At 38.5% G+C, this 19,463-nt stretch overlaps 2 protein-coding genes across 2 annotated transcripts; both read right to left on the reverse strand.

Annotated features, from left to right (window-relative positions):
* Positions 1–435: 435 nt before the first annotated feature.
* On the reverse strand, positions 436–5,044 carry pts (6-pyruvoyltetrahydropterin synthase). Its single transcript, XM_063003535.1, has 6 exons — positions 4,838–5,044; positions 3,169–3,248; positions 3,032–3,054; positions 2,686–2,742; positions 2,464–2,534; positions 436–2,377 (listed from the first exon to the last, which is right to left on the reverse strand). The coding sequence occupies exons 1-6, from the start codon at positions 4,930–4,932 to the stop codon at positions 2,254–2,256; spliced, it is 450 nt and encodes a 149-aa protein (XP_062859605.1). The 5' UTR covers positions 4,933–5,044; the 3' UTR covers positions 436–2,253.
* A 3,633-nt stretch (positions 5,045–8,677) lies between these two features.
* On the reverse strand, positions 8,678–18,963 carry LOC134321582 (glucagon-like peptide 2 receptor). The gene is made up of 13 exons (XM_063003389.1): positions 18,868–18,963; positions 16,308–16,404; positions 15,389–15,493; positions 15,001–15,122; positions 14,791–14,897; positions 12,674–12,830; positions 11,896–12,055; positions 11,307–11,367; positions 11,098–11,164; positions 10,115–10,203; positions 9,884–10,022; positions 9,711–9,752; positions 8,678–9,136 (listed from the first exon to the last, which is right to left on the reverse strand). Exons 1-13 carry the CDS (start codon positions 18,961–18,963, stop codon positions 8,801–8,803), a joined length of 1,578 nt encoding a protein of 525 aa, XP_062859459.1. The 3' UTR covers positions 8,678–8,800.
* Positions 18,964–19,463: the final 500 nt, after the last annotated feature.

Below are 19,463 nucleotides of genomic sequence, written 5' to 3' on the forward strand. Positions count from 1 at the left end.
GCAGCCACAATGAGGCTTGGTGGGTGGCACTGCCGCCTCACAGGAAGAAGGTCCTGGGTCCTGTTCTCCCCGTGTCTGTGTGGGTTTCCTCCGGGAGCTCCGGTTTCCTCCCACAGTACAAAGATGAGATACAAAATTGTCCACAACTGTCTTGCGTTTGACATTTAAAACTTAAACTCATGAACCTCGTGTAACCAGTCACCACCGGTCCTGTCATGAATGTAATCAAAGTGTATAAAATATGACGTTCAAATCCTAATAAAATAATTAAATAAACCCTATTTACCTCCCTCCCTCAGGCACAGGGTGGTAGCACTGTTGAAATTTGTACTCAAGTGCTCAGACTGTGGTGAGTTAGCTGCACTTCAACACCATTTACTCAAATAGCCAGCATTCACCAGCAAATCTCTCAGGAATAAAAAAAACAACAAACAATTTAATAATTGCATATTTATTTATTTATTTAATAGTCGTGTGAAATGCTGTCAGTGTTAGTCTACGGATCTCGTTCTGTAGTTTCACAAGCTGTACATAGCTACCTGAAAAAATTAGACTTTTAAAGGTAAACTCAATGAAATACCTGCAAAAGCACGTACCTCGCTCACAATTCTTTGTTTGTGCCTCAAAAGCAAATATTTATGTCAATCAACTTGTCAGTGCCATCAGAATGTCTAGTCTGTGTGTCATTGCCTATGAACAAGGCAGTAAAAATACTTAGTCATGTTGTCAGTGCAACAGTGTACACTAAGTATATTTTGATGGAAACTAGCTAGTTTTTGATTACAAGAACGCTGCACATTCTGTGGCATATCAATTGAAATGGTACGTGTTACACACAAAAAACAAACTTACACAGAACACAAAGTTACACATGACTGTATGTGGGAGACTGACAGCAAGAAATTGGACTGGAATCAAATTTATACAGTAATATTCTTTTACTGTATTGTTCGCACTGCAATTTGTTGACAAAAAAATCAGATAGAAATTCAGGAAAGACGGACAACTGTTTGGCAGCACTCTATAACACAGAGGAAAAACTACAAAATTAGAAACTTACTCTAAACATTCAAAACAACCTGAGACAACAACTTAAGGAATTATAGTGCTTTCTTTTCTATACATCCTGACGCTCCTCTCTGTTGGGCCACATGTTTTCATCCACGTCACACTGGATATCTTCCCTTGCAATGCAGCGTGGAAAGAATCTCCTGGAGTGCCTAATCCAGCCTCTGCAGGCATCTGCTGTGATATCCTCACAAGCTGCATCCATGGCAGTCAGCAGGTTCATCTGGGTGTGCGGCTGGTGATCGTACACCTTCCATCTCCAGGCTGAGAAGAACTCCTCAATTGGGTTCAGGAATGGGGAGTAGGGTGGGGGGGAGTAGGGTGGGAGGAATTCCATCAGCATTCTATAATGAATGGCAAACCATTGCCTGATGGTGTTAGAGTGGCATGGACTCTCCTAGCTCTGCCTCTGTTTTGTCCCCTCAGCCTTCCACCACGCAGCCTTACCCCTCTTCTTGGCTGTTCACCCTGTACACAGCCTTGTCTTTTCATTGTGAGACTTTGTGACATTGCAATGTTTTGTGTCTATATGTTTGTCAATTGAAGGTTCATGAGATGTACCTCTGACCTATGGTTGAGAGCTGTTTGACCATTGGTTGATCTAAACCTTCACAAATTCCCCTTCTTAACGAAAGCCAAATAAATTACCAAAATTTACCAAAAAAGTTTCATAGAAATGTACAAATTATGCCTGAGAGATTATGACAACATGTTCAGCACTTTTGCATGTAATGACCTAGGCAATGACCCAAAGCCTAAATGTTTTGGAGGGTAAGACAATTCAACAGACAATCAGTAGAACACATTTTGATAAACATCACATAAGCAATTGATAATGCAAAAAACAGCAGACAATTGTACATGACCATTTGCATGAATGTACAAAAGCATTCGCAAAATGTGAAACACAATAAGAAATGCTATTATGATCTGCACAAGTGACAAGGAGATGTGGAGATTGAATGAACAGTTTTGAGAATTTCAATTCTGATCTGAGAAATGAACCAAATCGACTGAGAAAAACTGTAATAGGATCAGCCTCACATGGTTAACAGCTGAGCCAATCATTCCGTGACTCACTCTAATCCTAAAGCAGACAGTAATACTATGTGGTCCTCTAATCCTAAAGTGTGCAGATTAATCTGTACCCTACAGCCAGCAACAGTAAACACTCCATACAACAGTCTACTCCCCTCGATACACGACCACGTTCTTGTCCGTCTCGTGCACCTTGATCTCGTAGAGCGTGTTGGGTGGGAGAAGCTTGTTCATGTTATCCCAGATGTACACGGCCAGGTTCTCGGTGGTGCTGCACAACAAGAGACAAGAGACACGTGGGCTGTTAGGAAAGCTGCATGTCTATATACAGCAGAGCAGACGTAACGGTTTACCTACCTGACAGTATTAGCAAAGTATGGCACATCCAGGTCAAGGTTCTTGTGGTCTAGTGGTTTCATGATGCCTTCCTGAAAACAACATGGTTAATTTGTAAATGTCCTCTTTATGCTTTAAGTGCTTTAAACATGATTAAATCGTGTATTTTGAGTGGCACGGTGGTTAGCACTACTGTCGCCTCATAAGAAAAAGGTCCCGGAGAGGAACCAAGTGTGTACTTACCTCTATGCACTGTTTAAGATCTGTAAGATTCATCACCATTCCTGTGGTTGGGTCTATCTGTAAAAAAAAGAGAATTACCCCATATGACCAAATGTATGTGGACATGAGAAGGCCACTAGAGTTAATTCACACCAAATTTTGTCAAACCATGTATAAATAAACCTCTGTGATTGGTGGACTTTAGCTCCGAGCTGCAATGATACCCTTTCCAATTAAAGCATTTTATTCTACCTTAGGGTGCTTCTTCTTTTCAGGCTGTAAAGCTGGATATAAAAAAACACTTTATTGATCATTTCGTTTTTGATTCTGCTTTGCTGAATGGTTATGTGAGTAGAATATTGCTTACCTTTCCTCTTACTGTCACTTCAACTGAAAAAACACAAGCAAAATCCACAATTTTAGTTTAAATGGTGGCAATAAAATTAAAACTTTGTGTGGCATACCTTGGGATGGTATGAAATAAGTAAGACTTATATATTAAACCTTTGTAGTTGTGCCCATGACCATTGGGATTGTTGCATTTTCCAAAAACTCTCCTATTCTCTTCATCACTTAGGGATTTGCTAAATGCAAAAAGAATGCACAAAAAATAAATGCATGTTATTCATAAACAGAACTCCTACAGTCTTATGGTTTTAAGTCAAAATACTTAAGGAAGTTTGGTTCTTTGACCCATAACACCAAAGTTTAAACAAACAACAGTGAGATAGACTTGGTCCCAAACCATTTACATTTAAGGCACTTGGCAGACATTTATCTCCAAAGTGACTTAGAATTGTTGCCATCAGTGGCAATTTAGAGGTTGTTGGGCTTGACCCAGTGACGTTCTGACCATTAGTCCAGTACCTTAACCATTGTGCTAGCACTGCCCCAACCACATCCTTCAATACAAAATATTATGTCTACTATTATAACTACCAACACTATAGTTACACAACGTGCAGGACATCGAAGGTTTGGGTCATCTGTCATGACCATTGCTATGTTTTTAACATTGTTAATGTTAAAGTTTAGTTTATTAGTTAATTAATTAGTTAACTTTCCTAGGGGGATTAATAAAGTCTTATCTTATTTTTGGATAATATAAACTGTAATAAAATGTTACAGAAACCAGCTAGCCTTGAAAATACAAGCATGTTCATAATTCTAAACAAAAATCGAAATAAGTACAATGAAAAATCTGAGAAAGAACCAAATCAAATGGTAAATCTATTTCTGCTAGCTTTATTTTAAAGATTTAGATTGTAGGCTAAAGTTGGTGACATTGTTTAGCTTGTGTTATGGATTTAGCTTCTCTTTAATTGATATGGAGCTCAAAGTACAATAAAAAAAATCGGAGAAAGAACCAAATCAAATGGTAAACCTATTTCTAATAGTTTTATTTTAAAGATGTAGGTTGTAGGCTGAAGTTGGAGACATTGTTTAGCTTGTGTTATGGATTTAGCCTCTCTTTGATTGATATGGAGCTGAAACTACAATAAAAAAATCTGAGAAAGAACCAAATCAAATGGTAAATCTATTTCTGATGGCTTTATTTTAAAGATTTAGGTTGTAGGCTGAAGTTGGAGACATTGTTTAGCTTGTGTTATGGATTTAGCTTCTGTTTGATTGATATAGATCTGGTTTACTGAAAGTCTAAGTGTAAAATGTGACTAATTCCTGACTAATTTGACAAAACTGAGTGGCAAGGCGGTGGTAAAACAGACAATAAATGAATAAATAAATGAATGATTATAACTGTATGTTGTTGCTATAATATAACGCCTCAGCCTGCTGGACTACAATTCCCATGATGCACTGCTGAATCACAAAGCAACAGGTTTCATCTTCCGCCGGAGACAGAGACAACAGCTGTGTTTAATTTGTAGATGTAAGCAAACTGAGCTGTTTAAACACAGACTAAAACCTTCATACAGCTTTTATATTTAAAATAAATGATCATAAACGTGTAGCTCTTATTTTAAAATGTTTGACGAATGTCGCACTTTCGTTTATTGAATCAGTTAAAGCAAAACGACACGATGTACATCTGTAATGCAAAAAAACACGACGATATTTATATAAGAGATTTAAAAAGAATAAAATGAATAAACCATACAGCTATAAAAGCTTTTGTTATTATGTGAGTAATACAAATTTGTTTATAATTTACCTGTGTAGGCGATGACAGGCGCTGAAACTCTGAACTCTGCTAATATAACAGATCCGCTCGGCTCCTCCAGTACCAAACTTCCCTCTTTCCTCCATCGTATTTCGTATTTATATCTAAAATACTCAGATAATGTGTTATGGAATGAATTGTTCTCCTCCTAATACAAGCCTAATACCCCTCGCGTGCTGCGGCTTTTTATCCGGTACTCACGAGACCTCCCGGTTACCGAGTGCAGCCCGAGCCAGATCAGATCAATACCAGTCATGGTTGACTTCACAAATTGGGCAATCTCCTTTAAAACCTTGTACTAACAGCACTAAGGTTTGGTGCATATTGTTTCTATGGCAGCACTATATACGTACTTGCTGTATTGTCATATATATATTCAAGATTTTGGAATGTACCTGTAGGAATTTCGCCCATCCATCCAGAAGACACTGATGATGGACGTTGGATGTGAGGACATGGCTTGCAATTTCCATTCTAGTTGGCAGGCCATTCATGCCTTATGGATCTTGCTTTTGCAAAAGAGCCTTCCCCAAACTGTTCCCACAAAATTGGAAGCATATAATTGTCCAAAATGTCTTGGTATGCTGAAGCATTAAGATTTCCCCTTCACTCGAACTCCAATGGACCTAAAGAACAACCCTATAGCTTTATCCTCCTCCACCAAACTTTAGAGTTGGCACTTTAGATATGTTAGCCTTTCTCTATCTATTGCCAGATAGAGAAGAGTGATTTAGCACTCCACAGAACAAGTTTTCATTGCTCCAGAGTCCAGTGGCAGCATGCTTTACACCACTCCATCCGCCGCTTGGCGATGTAAGGCATGCAACTGCTCAGCTTAAAGCCATACAGCTTCAATAATACCATGCTTATTAATACATTTGCCTAGTTTTGGAGCATTTACCTATTATTTACATAGACAAATTGGCAGCGAAGAGAATGCCAGTGCTTCAACACTACAGTATTTTCTAGCCTCGTTTCATTACAACACTGGTTGCAACATACACAAATATAAACACAAATATACATTTTAAGATAAAAATTTATACACAATGCTTTATATATATATATATATAACAATGTAATCAGCTATTTATTACAAATATTTGAAAAGTAAAACAGGATTGTGGATTGAAGTTATGAAAAGATGTAATCCCACACTATATGGGCAAAAATATTGGGATACTTCTAATTTTTAAATTCATGTGTTTTGAATTGAGCTACATCAACTGCTAATATATGTCATACATCAATTAGATAAGGGGATATTGTACTTCCAAATATATAGCAACAGTTTATGGAAGGCTCTGTTCCAGCATGAATGTGCTCCAGTGCACAAAGCTAGTTTGGAATGAACTGGAACTGAGGCATTATTGACCAACATCATTGCCCAGCCATACAAAATGCTGGATTTTTAAAAAATAAATACTTCCAAGTGAGAAGCCTCACTGTTATAGCTGAAAAGGTCACATAAATGTCACTCTATTTTAATACCATTTGTTTTTTTAAATAGGACGTTTAACTAGTTCATGGTCAGGCGTCCAAATACTTTTGGCCATTTAGTGTATCTCATTTGTTTTGGACTACTTCTAACTGGTTTGTTTTGTTACATACATCGTTCATGTGTGTAGAATAAATGGCACCGTTTTAATAACAGTAAAAAAGAAATATGAGGATAACATTTTTAACAAATATAGCTACACATAAAGTGCATTTTTACATGCATTAAAAGTAATTTTACAAATAAACTCACATTAAATTTAGTATAATTTGTCCTGAAAAGTGATTTAAACAAACAAAAAGACCTCAAAACTTTCAGCTTTAACAATTTAACACAAAAAATAAACCATCAGTTCATAATAAAAACAGCACTTGTTACACTGACCTCTAAATAAAATACTATTTTTTTTTCGCAGTGAGCACAAAATATTTACAACAATACTTTTAAACTAACTCTATAAAACACAAGTTAGTTAGTTTGATAACTGCACTAGACTGTATGACCATCTTTTACCTCAGAATTTAGTATGTATGGTAAACAAGCTAGCTAACTTGATAGCAATTCATTCTGTCAGGATGGTAAACAACAGCCAACAAGCTATCAATGTAGAATGTAGAAATATATATTTGTACATATATACAACAAGAAACAATACTTAAAGCTAACATGCTAAGTTATGGCTAAACTGCTAAGTACGCCAAAAGCTGCAGATTGCTAGTGTGACTACAACGTTTTTATTCATTTTAATTCTGTCATATTTACAAAGCTTAAAATTACATAAACATTACATGAAATCCTGTAACAGACACATTATTAAGACTAAAAAAATGAAAGTATTTTATAGATATAAACAGATTTTGAATTTGATGCCTGCAACACTGAGACTAAATAAAAGTAAAACATTTACAGAATACTACAGTTGTTACATTCACTGAATATTCACTGTTAAAATATTCCAAAATCAGCAGCTGAATTAGTAACATGTGAGGGGATCATGATGGCACCAAGGGCTCAGTTTTTGCAAGCAAAGATGGCTGAGAATTGTCAAATAGATTGCAAATAATTTAGGTATTTCACCATCTACTGTACAAAATATTGTGAAAAGATCCAAGGAAGTCATGAAATCTCAGTCCACGTAAGGCAAGGACAGAGCCACTGTTGAATGTGCATAATCTGCGCGTCCTCAGACAGCATTACATGAGAATTACTGTGATAAATATGGCCACATGAACACATCTGATCACCGAAATGAGTGGACGAGGAAAAAATGGCTGCAAATTCTACGTTGTTTTGAACTCTGTCGCTTTGATATTATTCTGCATTTCTGGTAAAATTAAGCTACTTAAACCAGGACAAATAGAAGTAGCATTTTAAGGATCATCCAGTATACTGTATATTAATTGAAGCAAGTGCGTCCGGTAGTTCTTTAGATGTTCATCTGGGTTCATTTGTGACCTCCTGGATGAACCATTGATGTGTTCTTAGTGAAAGTTTGGTAGGCTGGCCACTCCTGGAAAAGTTCACCACTGTTCTATTTTATTCCATTTGTGGAAGTGACTCTTACTGTTGTTAACTGGAGTCCCAGAGCCTTAGCAATGGCTTTGTAACCATTTCCAGACTGGTAGAATTGAATGACTTTGTTTTGAGTAACGAGCCCACATGCCATGTAGATCGATTACACAATCATGTCCTTCTGCCCTTCCAAATTTGGTCGGCAGATGGGGCATGGAGGCACCAATGACTGACGTGTCAGTTTCTCTTAACTGACAGGCACTTGCACCTCGCTGAGTGTTAATTCAACAACTCCAGGTTTTGTTTCTGTTTATTACTGTTACTTCCTTACAGTTTTGCCAGCTCATCTGTTGGTGACCTGCATTTATCTTGAAAAGGTGATGCCAGGCTGGGTCCGGTCTGGTTTTCTGCTGGCATGTAAGGCAACCTGCAAACTGGGTTCATAGGTGCGGTGCTCAAACCTGGTTCCTCAGTGCAGAGGCGCGACACGCCCATTTATTTTCACATCTGTATGTGAATCTCTTTACAGCCTGGTATCATGTGCTGCGTTTTGAGAGCTTCTAGGCTGCTTCACATTGCCAGACAGGTTCTACTGAAGTGAAGTTTAGATTAAACCGGTCTGGCAGTGATCATGACTGGGTGTGGCGAGTGAAACCGTACCCAACCGTCAAATTAATTTGGTTGCGGGGTTGATTTAGTTGCTAAGGGAGCAATAAGGGTGTTATCTTTGTCTGATGTTAAAAGTGGTTTGATGATCTCAAACATTACAATATATGCAAAATGTAGAAATATGCAAAAATAGACAGTATTGGGAAGGGGGCAAATACTTTTTACTGCATCATAAGTGTTCATGTGCTACATTTCTGTATGTAACTTATATTTAAGGACAATCCATATTAAAAGTTTCCTGTAATTAACAAATCCTGCTCAATTAGTCTTTACAGTTAAAACCCACTTTCCTCCAGAATCTCCTCCATGGTCTCTCCGAGAGTCATGTCCCCATCGCTGCTGGACAGACTCTTTCTGGTACAGAACTCGATCCCTGAGCACTGCCCGCTGGACACCTCTACCCCCGACTGGATGGTCACTTGAGTGATTTGAGTCTGCGTGGGGACGTGGCTTCTGTCCTCGTAAGAGTCGCTGTGATTCGACGGGTGTCCTGGTCCTTTTTGAGACTTCTTCCATAGATATTTGGGGTGCATGCAGGCGAAGCATTTGTGGTCGTCCAGGTGGTTGGTGAAGAGAAAGACCTGCCACCTGTTTTTCAGCTCAGCTCGGACCTGGGGATAAAGAAGTGTGTGAATTAGTGGGGGCTCAGTGGTTAAGGTATTGGATTAGTGATCAGAAGATGCCTGGTTCAAGCCCCACCATCGACAAGTTACCATGGTTGTCACTGCAGTGCTAAAAATGGTCCACCACCCAAATGATGATGGTCAGTGGGGGGTCCTATGGGTGTCCCGATTGATTGATAAATGGGATACAGAATGTGACAAAGTGTACAGAACAACAGAAGGGTGTAGCCGGACCTCATAGGGCAATTGTAGCTTAGTGGTTAAGGTACTGGACTAGTAATCAAAAGGTCACTGGTTCAAGCCCCACCACTGCCAGGTTATCACTGTTGGGCCCTTGAGCAAGGTCTATAATTCTCAGACAATATTCTTAGACAATATACTGTCACAGTACTGTAAGTCGCTTTGAATAAAAGCGTCTGCTAAATGCCGAAAAGGTAAATGTAAGTACCCAGATACTAAGAACTACTCTAGCTGGCTCTAGCTATAAGGTATAAATACTTCTTTAATGTACATTAAATGGATTTTAGGAGCAAAACTCTCCCAGAATACATTAGTGGCTTACCTCCCCATTGGCGAAACAGTACAAAACAGCAACCAGAAAACCCTAGTAAAATAAAATACAATGATTAGCCCAAATACCGAGGTAATGTATCTTCTGACGAACTAATACAATTTAGTACCATTACCTAGAAAGCTCAGAGAGCTTAGATAAAAACAACAGTCGAGTACCATTACCTGAAAGGAGCTCAGGGTTAGATGGATGAAATTTCGTACATAGCGGTGACTCCCCTCGATCGTTTCATCTATAAATACTGTGAAAACTATTTCATGGATTCCAAGAAGCGGAATCAGTACCATTGTTGCTCTTGCTAAACTGCACAGAGAATAAACAGAAGCATAAAGGAAACCTAATAAAATCTATCATTTCATAATCAAGTCATACCAAAAATGCCAGCGTACACTGACCTGTATCTGTAGTCGGTAAATTTCACCTGATCAGCTTTTAACTTTGAGAGTAAGAGTTTTATGATCCTGAGAAATATACAGAAAATCACCTGTAAAACAAAAGAGAATTTATACTCATGTAAATCTATCAAAATCATGGTTTAATAACCAAAACACTGAAGATACAATCGTACTTCCGACAAGCACATTAGTAGATGCTTCAGTAAAATAAAAACCTAATAAAACAGAAAATAATGCCTTATTGTGCAGCTACAGTTAGCAGTCAGATGGTGCAGCGATCTATTACGCTACCCCACGGTCGACCGGGCGTCTACACAGACATGTTTGGTAATTGGCTGTGCCTGAGATTTGGAAGGGGGGTGGTCGAAGCCCTGCTTTGGATGCCTTGTTTCCCGGTGGAACCGGACCCACTGTGACGCTGACCAGGTTAAAAGCAGTTGATGAAAATTAATTAGATTTATTTTGTCCTTGATCCTCCTCTTACACACTACCTCAAGACTGTCCAGCTGCAAACCCACAACAGAGCTGGCTTTCCTCACCAACTTATTTAGTTTCTTGGCATCTCCAGCCTTGATGCCAAGAGGGCACTGGCCACCACGGACTGATAGAATGCTTTCAGCACTAAGCATATACATTTTTTTATGCTTTTTAATTTAATTCACTAGATTCTTGTAGGTTAGCAGACTACTTCACTTCTTGTTTCCTATAATAACTATAATAACACTGTTTCGCGGTCTGGGTCATTTCTGTGTGGAGTTTGCATGTTCTCCTTAGTCCAAAAACATGCAAGTGAGGTGAATTGGAGATATTAAATTGTCCATGACTGTGTTCGATATAAACTTGTGAACTGATGAAACTTGTGTGTAATGAGTAACTACCAAAAGTGTGAAACATGACGTTAAAATCCTAATAAACAAACAAACATTCAACGCAGATCTGACGTAGATGCTTCTTATCATGAACAGGTCAAATGTAATACTCACAAGGACTGACAGTGTGATCGGAGCTCTAATGATCCACCAGATCCATCTGTTAGTTATGACCCAGCAGCTTTACAAAAAAGAACACACCACATTAGGAACCAGTGGTGAAAACTATGAGGTGATGAGGTCTACAAGGATTATTAATTATTCAGGTCCAATTTTATGTCCATTAAGAACAAGCAGGTAAAATAACAAAAGCATATACCTACCCCTTATTTTCATACAGGATTTTAAGCACCATCCAAGGTATTACAAACAAAAATGGAGTTCCTAGATAAAAAAGAACAGCAATTATATTTAAGAAACAAAGGTCCTAGGATGACAAATGAGAAATGTTTTTAGGAAATGCCATTATTATAACCTAAAGATTGTGGGAAATAATGTATGCTCATATACAAGTCTATAAAAAATACACTTTATATACAAACTAAATAAGGAATCTTTTTACAGTTTAGAGCACAATTGGATTCCACCTGTTGCAATTTGAATTGCCTGGATGTAAACCAAGACATGAAGTCCAAAAGAACTATTTAGAAGAAATATGTGTGGATCTCTGCCATTAAATTGTCGCAGGGCATAGATCAGGGCAGGGATATTCTGACACCAGGTCACTAAGCAAGCCATGCACTAAGTCCAGAATTATTCTGGTTCTTTCCTTAGCCAACGGGAGTTTTGGCACCACATCAAATTCACATGCTTTTGAGAATGATCCATCACGACCAGGACCACAGTTCTGCACAGTGCCTTGAGGGACCTGACCTGATATTTAAGTGTGTATGGGATTAGAAGCAGGCCTACCCCATCCTACCAGCATGTATCTCTTTAGCAGCCGCCTCTTGGTCAGCACGGCGGTGAAGAGCAGAGTGTGGAGGAAAATGGCCTCCACCAGAAGCCAGAAGTAATTACAGCCCACAAAATACTGCATGGACACCTTGGAGGCTTTGCAGATCCAAGCTCTCTGGAAAATGTACATGATGGAAAATGATAATGGTTAGTGTTAGTGTATGTAAAGGTAAGTGGTACATTAAGTGAAATGTACAGTCAGAAATGGAAGCTGTTTGCTGGGGTGGTAGTCTTAATCTTGTATTAAACATTTTAGTTTTAGGTACACCACATGTACCTTCTCATGTAAAAATACAATAATAAGTTGGACAATAGGATACCTAGTGGAGCCTAGTGGTTAGGGTACTGGACTAGTAATCAGAAGGTCACTGGTTCAAGCACCACCACTGCCAGGTTGCTGCTGTTGGGCCCTTGAGCAAGGTCCTTAACCCTCAATTGCTCAGACTGTACACTGTCACAGTACTATAAGTCACTTTGGATAAAGGCGTCTGCTAAATGCCGTAAACCCTAACTTCATACACATTGCCATGGTGCCACCAAATACATGAAATTACTCTGCCAATCCAACCCTCACCCACGAACCAAACCTTTCACCCACCCTAATTAAACATGTGTTAGTTCTAGATACACCACATGTACCTTCTCGTGTGAAAATGGACAAACTTAAGTTAGAAAAAAGGGTACAACTCCAACATTTAATGTTAATTCAACTCCACAAATAATGATGTGATACCGTTGAATCCAGATATCCGTTCCATCCTGATTCATTCTTGGGCAGGTTGGAGTACATGATGTGTAACAGGATTTCTTTAGTAATGACCGCCATTGCTCTCAGCATGAATGACACAAAGAGGTTCATGTGGATGTAGTTCCTTGTACAGTGAAGCTTCCTAGAAAGAATAAGGAAACAGATTTATTCATTTTATGAGTGGTTTAATATAAATTCAGTGTAATATCATGCTTTACTGTAATAAATAAATCATCACAGTACTAGACTATGAACAGAAGAAGGATTTGTATAAACAAACTACAGGTCAGTAGAGGGCAGCAAAGACTGAGTAATAAGTAACAGTCCTGTTAAATGTTGAATTAAATGTTGTTGGACTACAAACCTTTTTCTGCATTACATCTATTTCACTTGTACATATCTTATTTGTTCATAATATCCACCTACACCATATACATCTATCTATTATGTTCATAGCCTATACTGTATACATTAGTCTATTATGTTCATAGCACCTAAATCTGTATATTATGTCTATAGCACTCCCATCTGTATATCATGTTTATAGTACATTCAATAATATATTCACCTGTATATCTTGTTCATACCACTGCCTGTATCCTGTAAATAATGTATATCGTACATACTGTACATCCTGCACTTGCTGCTTATTGCACTTCTGGTTAGATGCTAAACTGCATTTCGTTGCCTTGTACTTGTACATATGTAATGACAATAAAGTTGAATCTAATCTAATCTAATCTAAAACGTTAAAAACATAAAACGAACACAAAACACAATACCAAAACTCTCAAGATTTTTGTACGATCATACAGTATAAATGTAGCTACATGATAAACAGCAATGATGAGCTAGCTGTGTTCTAGTGTTTATGTGTAGACCTGTGTCCCTTGTTTAGAGCTGTTTTAGTACTTTAGCAGGAAATTCAGTCTGAGAGCTTTGAAGCAATTATATTATTTACCCTCCGAGCCATTTCAGAGAAATAAAAAAGCCAGAAAACTTGATCACTGAGGTTTACTGAGAGTGCAATGGGCATCAAAAACCACAAACAGTACAGTGGTTGGTTGTTTTTTTTAAGCTAGAATAGCACAATGAGACAATACTCGTGTTTTGTTTAGTAATTTACTGTTTTTAATTTGTTTATGAAGCTAAATCAGAGTAAAAATGGTCTGGCTACAGTAGGGATTCATACTATTGTGTGTCTCTTATATCTGAACTTTTGTTTCAATTGGTAAACAATTATTCACAAGCTTTCAATTAAGGATACAGCAAATAGAGACGGACCAAGAACAGAACCCTGAGGCACTGGTAGTTTGAGAGCTTTGAAACTATTATATTATTTACCCTCCGAGCCATTTCAGAGGAATAAAAAAGCCAGAAAACCTGATCACTGAGGTCATTGTTGAATGTGAGACGGACATCAAAAACCACACACAGTACAGTGGTTGGTTGCTTTCTTACGCTAGAAAAGCATTATGAGACATGATTATGATAATCATGTTTTATTTAGTAATTTATTGTTTTTAATTTGTTCATGAAACTAATTCAGAATAAAAGAGTCTGGTAAGAGTGCAGTTTTTTAAATAAAACAGTTCAGTAGCTCTAAAATAGCATGTCTTTTTATATCTGAACATTCGTTTAATTTGATATACAATTATTCACAAGTTAATTTGACTCTGTACCCATTAAATTTGGGATATAACAAACTGAGGACCAAAAACAGAACCTTGTGGAGCTTTGCTCACCCTCTCTAATCACCCTGCTTGGTTCTCTCTTGTGGAATTTCCTGTTTAGCAGCTTTTCAATTGCATTAAAGGTCAGGAGACTGGGACTGGTACGCCACATTTTGTCATTTTGTGGTGATCCAACCATTTTTTATGATTTAGTTATTATTTTTTGATTATTGCCTTGCTGGAGAATCCAATCATGACCCCATCTCTCTCTCACTTTCACTCACCTAAATAACCAAACTCTAGCTCGACGTGTCTTTGTTTAATTTGGTAAACGATTATTCACAAGCTGACTTGATTATGTACCCATTCGATTTAGTATACAACAAATAAAGAAGGACCAAGAACAGAACCTTGTGGAACTCTGCTTACCTCAGTAGGCCCATAATAAGCACAGCTAAGGAGAGGGATGACAAGGACAACGAGTAGCCAACGATGGAGACGACCCTTAGTATCGCCTGTCGGAATAACTCATTTTCCTGTGTCACAGAACAAATTACATTACAAAGTGCATTTTGTACTATAAACTGATGTATGTGCACAAATTCCTACATCGAGCTATAAAAATTAAGAAATATTGACCTCGTTTTTGAAAAAGTTGGAGTCTTTACATTCTGACTGATCCTGCCAGACGGTGCTGGAGTTCTCCAATATTTTCCAGGTTCCGTTCACTGTGCAGATCTTATAGACACTCCCAGAGAAACCTGTACAAAATAGACATGAATCAGAATCATTCTGCTTAAGAATCGTTAGCAGTCGTATAGCAGTCATATAAAACACATAGACTGAAGTTTTTCCAAGAAACGGAGATCAGATTCCCAACAGTGATTTCCAGAATGTTAAAAGACAGTAAAGATAAACAAGAAACACAAGCCAGAGCAGCAAAAAATGCTTCCAACTATCTAGGCTCGGTATCTTTTCTAATAAAACGTACATTTTAAAGAACAGCATACAAGACGATGCGATGTACCTTCTTTAATCCAGGGTAAATATGAAGGACAGGGGACTGATACTTTCCCAGGAGATGAATGTGGCCAACAGGCAAAAACATCAACTGTTCCATTGCAGTAAATTCCTTAAAAATAAAGAGAATCATAAGATATATAAACAAATATGTACATTATGAGTAAATATGTACATCATGAGTAAATATGTACATTATGAGTAAATATGTACATTATGCTTGTAGGTGCACTTTGTAGGTACATTATATATGGCTCCCTGCTTGGTTCTCTCTTGTGGACTTTCCTGTTCTGTAGCTTTTCAATCGCATTAAAGGTCAGGAGACATTGTGGTGATCCTATCATTTTTTATGATTTAGTCATTACTTTTAGCTTACTGCCTAAATTGTAGCTTTAGGCCAGAGACACTTTATCTCTCTCACTTTCACTCGCCCAGATAACCAAACTCGAGCTCTGTTATTGTGGACACATTATGAGAAGAACCAATTCAGTGGAAAAGACGATTATAACTGGAAGAGTTGAAGGTACAAGAGGAAGAGGATGACCAGCATTAAGAAGACTGAATTCTGGAGAAATACGGTCCACAGGGTCACCAGGAGTTAAAATCGTTTTGATGTTACTTAATCGTGCAGTATTTTGTTGCCATTAAGGCGCATATATTTATATATTTCAAGACAAATAACCCAAAAATGCTCTACAGCATCTATAATATCAGATGTCTTTACAATGTGTGTGAGGGGGGGATTTTGGGTCCTGTTTTAGGCAGGTAACCATCATTCTTTAAAATCTAACAACGGATATTAGTATTTTCTTGTGTGTAGATATTTTATGGCCTTATAGGTGATCATAATTTTGTCTAAAGTCATTTGTCATTCTCATTTCTTTCCCATATTGATTAACATCGGTTATTTTATTGATCGTGCTTACCAGTTACAGTATGTAGGGTAGCTGCCAGGCTTCTGCTACAGTTTTCCCGATATTCAGCACGTTTAACTATCAAATCCTCAAGCAAAGAGCCAGTGACCTTCAAATAGAGTTAAGAAATGATGTTTAATTGCTTGACTAATTCTTACATGCAGTGTAATAACAATACACATCTTAACAATAAACATCTTATCCTAAATGACCATACCACTACAAAAACTAGAAATATTTGCCCAGTTTTTCTTGCAGAATTGTTCAAGTTCAGTCAAATGTTGTGGTGACCGGCAATTTTTTTTAATCAAATGTAAGTCAGACATCTGACTCAGCCACTAAGGGACATTTGCTTTCCTATCCTTAAGGTCGTGCCCGAACTTCCTGCCCATGTTCAGCTTCAGCTCACAGATGGCCGCATGTTTTCCTCAAGAATTTGGACGAAATTGGTAGCATCCATTTTTCCATTAATTAAATAAATTTAACTTTGACTGAATGCCCAGTTCCTGCTAAAGAGAAACATCTCTTTAACATAATGTTGCCACCACCACGCTTCACAGTACGTGTGGTGTATTTCTATGGGTGTTGCTGCTTGGAGTTCGTTCCGAAATGTGCAATCTTGGTCTCATCTGAGTATAAAACCAGACGTAAATACAGCTGGACTTGTTTTTATTTTCCATAAGCGCTGTATATGTGTCGTAGATAAGCATGTTAGAAGATTTAGTTAGTGCTACTGTTTGCTACTGAGGCTCCAGGTAGGTGGGCTTGTTACGCTAACGATATCATACACACGCTAACATTTAATCTGCTGTCTGAGCTGCTACTAAAATATGAGGCCGTGAGCGGTGTACTTAACAGCGGCCGCTCACAACCTAGCAACTGTCTGCTCACACTGCAGCCCACTGCCAAATATTTACCCCAAATTTCCACAGTGAATCAATGGAAAGTTTGGAATTATATAACCGAACGGGGGGCTGGGATTCATCTCCGAAATAAGCGCTACATCATGCACAAAGGCTAAAAATAAAAGACAAGAAAACGATAATAATCTGCTAATTTAAATAACCTTTACATTTTATTTACAACCTATTACATTCTATTATATGAAATCACGGGAATCTGATGAAGAAATGAACCAAATAAATCAGGACGAAATGAAATGACTAAATGTCACAACAGACTTAAACAAATCTAATAGATTTTACCTGGTTTGATCATTTTATTATATTATTCTATTTTTCCAGGAAAATTTCAAGTAGCTCTTCTACCTACTGGTCTGTTTTTAAGAGCTGGAAGGTAAACAGGGTACAAGGAGAAAACCCGCACAGCTAGTTAGGAAGAATACCAAACCTTAACCATAACCATAGATCCTGAAGCACTGCAGCACCCGTATTACCTCCACCCTGGTCTTCCACTTTAAATTCAATGATAATGATAATGTTTCATCTCATTTTCTAAAAATTCCTACCTCACAGCAAGAAGGGCCTGGGTTCGATTCCCCAGCAGGGCAGCCAGGGTCCTTTATGTATGTAGTTTGCATGTTCTCCCTGTGTTCATGTGGGTTTTCCCCCCCACAGTCCAGAAACATACAGTCAGGACAAACCGGAGCTACTGAAAATTGGACTGGCGACCTGTCTGAGGTGTTTCTTGCCTTTAGGTAAATGAATCAGACACACCACGACCCTAACCATGAATGAATGTTTTTCCTTGGTCAAAAAAATATCAAGTCAGTATCTATCAAAAGTGGTCCAAGGAAGGAACAGTGGTAAACCGGCGACAGGGTCATGGGCGGCCAAGGCTCATTAATGCACCCGTGTGGTCTGATCCAACAGACGAGCTACTGTAGCTCAAACTGCTGGAGAAGTTCATGCTGGTTCTGATAGAACGGTGTCAGAATACACAGAGCATCACAGTTGCAGGGCTGTTTTGGCAGTAAAAGGGGGACCAACACAATATTAGAAAGGTGGTCATAATGTTATGCCTAATCAGTGTACAACACGGCTTGGCGTGCCATTGTCCTTATCTCCGGTTACTGTCTGTAAGGAGTTTTGTGTGCTTTTGCGCCACTACGTCTATGCAGGTTTCCTTCATCCAAATACGTGCAAATGTACTCGCTAGATAGATACTGTGAGTGTCCGGGGTCCGGGGTGTATTCCTGCCTTGCGCCTACAGTAGCGCTGGACCTACTCTGACCCTGACCAGGAAAAAACGGGTAGTAAAAATGAATAAATGTACAGAATATATAGATTTTATTCTTTTGTTGTTAAAGGAAATGTTGTGCCCTTTGTATGATGTGTACCAGATATACATTTCATGTTTTAGGTGTGTATTTTTGGGAGATATTTATTGTAGTTGGGTTATTTGCTGTTGTGAGTATAGAAACTGATCCGGTAGGGTGAAACTCTGTTGAAAAACCTCAAATTTCTCCACTTTAGAAAATAAATGACATAAAAAATAGATACATAATCATTTTAACTTAACTAATCTAAAATACTTAACTAAAATACAACCAGTGAAATATTAAAGGGACTAATTTAGAGACACAGTAGAACTTGAGGTATAAAACACTCACCCGCAGGTTGGGAACCAGCAAAAGAACGGCGAGAAGTTGGACGCCACCTACGCCCGCCAGCCTCTTCACTGGCCAAGGAGAGATCCATATGGCCATGGCTCACTGCTCACCTTCCTTTAAGGCGTACAGTGCACCATGACATCCCACTACATCCTTAAGACCCCCAGCGCTCCAGCTCCTGAAAACCCTCCATCGTGAATCTTACTGTCGTAGAAAAGTCAAAGCGTTGCTCTTATATCTTAATGTTCCACCACTCCAGTCTCCTTCCTCCACCAGTCTTCATCTGAGAATCTGTGTGTCTCGTTTACTCTCTAGCTGCTCCCCTCCTGGCCCTCCCCAACCACTTCAGATAAGCAAAGAGGTCGACCTTTAATGGTACGCGCCGTAAAAGCCGGGAAGAAAAAAAAGAGCGAACCTGGATCATAAACTGAATCAGCCCGAGCCCGTCTATCACATTAGCATCACTTTCAGAGGGAGTTTCTGATGGTTGTGGCGTTGGGATGTTATGCGTGCCATAGCTCTGAATCACAGCTAACCATACTGAGCGCCTGCAGTCTCTCTGAGTCTGGGGAATGAATCTTAAAGTATCATTGAAT

The sequence above is a fragment of the Trichomycterus rosablanca genome, chromosome 10, assembly GCF_030014385.1.
Source record: "Trichomycterus rosablanca isolate fTriRos1 chromosome 10, fTriRos1.hap1, whole genome shotgun sequence".
NCBI lineage: Eukaryota > Metazoa > Chordata > Actinopteri > Siluriformes > Trichomycteridae > Trichomycterus > Trichomycterus rosablanca.

Coding starts and splice junctions, on each gene's coding strand:
- pts (XM_063003535.1), bottom strand. CDS start 4,932: ATGGAGGAAAGAGGGAAGTTTGGTACTGGAGGAGCCGAGCGGATCTGT. Junction 3,249..4,837: donor GCCTGTCATCGCCTACACAG/GTAAATTATAAA, acceptor TTTTGCATTTAG/CAAATCCCTAAGTGATGAAG. Junction 3,055..3,168: donor TCATGGGCACAACTACAAAG/GTTTAATATATA, acceptor GTGTTTTTTCAG/TTGAAGTGACAGTAAGAGGA.
- LOC134321582 (XM_063003389.1), bottom strand. CDS start 18,963: ATGGCCATATGGATCTCTCCTTGGCCAGTGAAGAGGCTGGCGGGCGTA. Junction 11,165..11,306: donor ATCCTGTATGAAAATAAGGG/GTAGGTATATGC, acceptor TTTTTTGTAAAG/CTGCTGGGTCATAACTAACA. Junction 10,204..11,097: donor CGATCACACTGTCAGTCCTT/GTGAGTATTACA, acceptor TTTGTTTTACAG/GTGATTTTCTGTATATTTCT.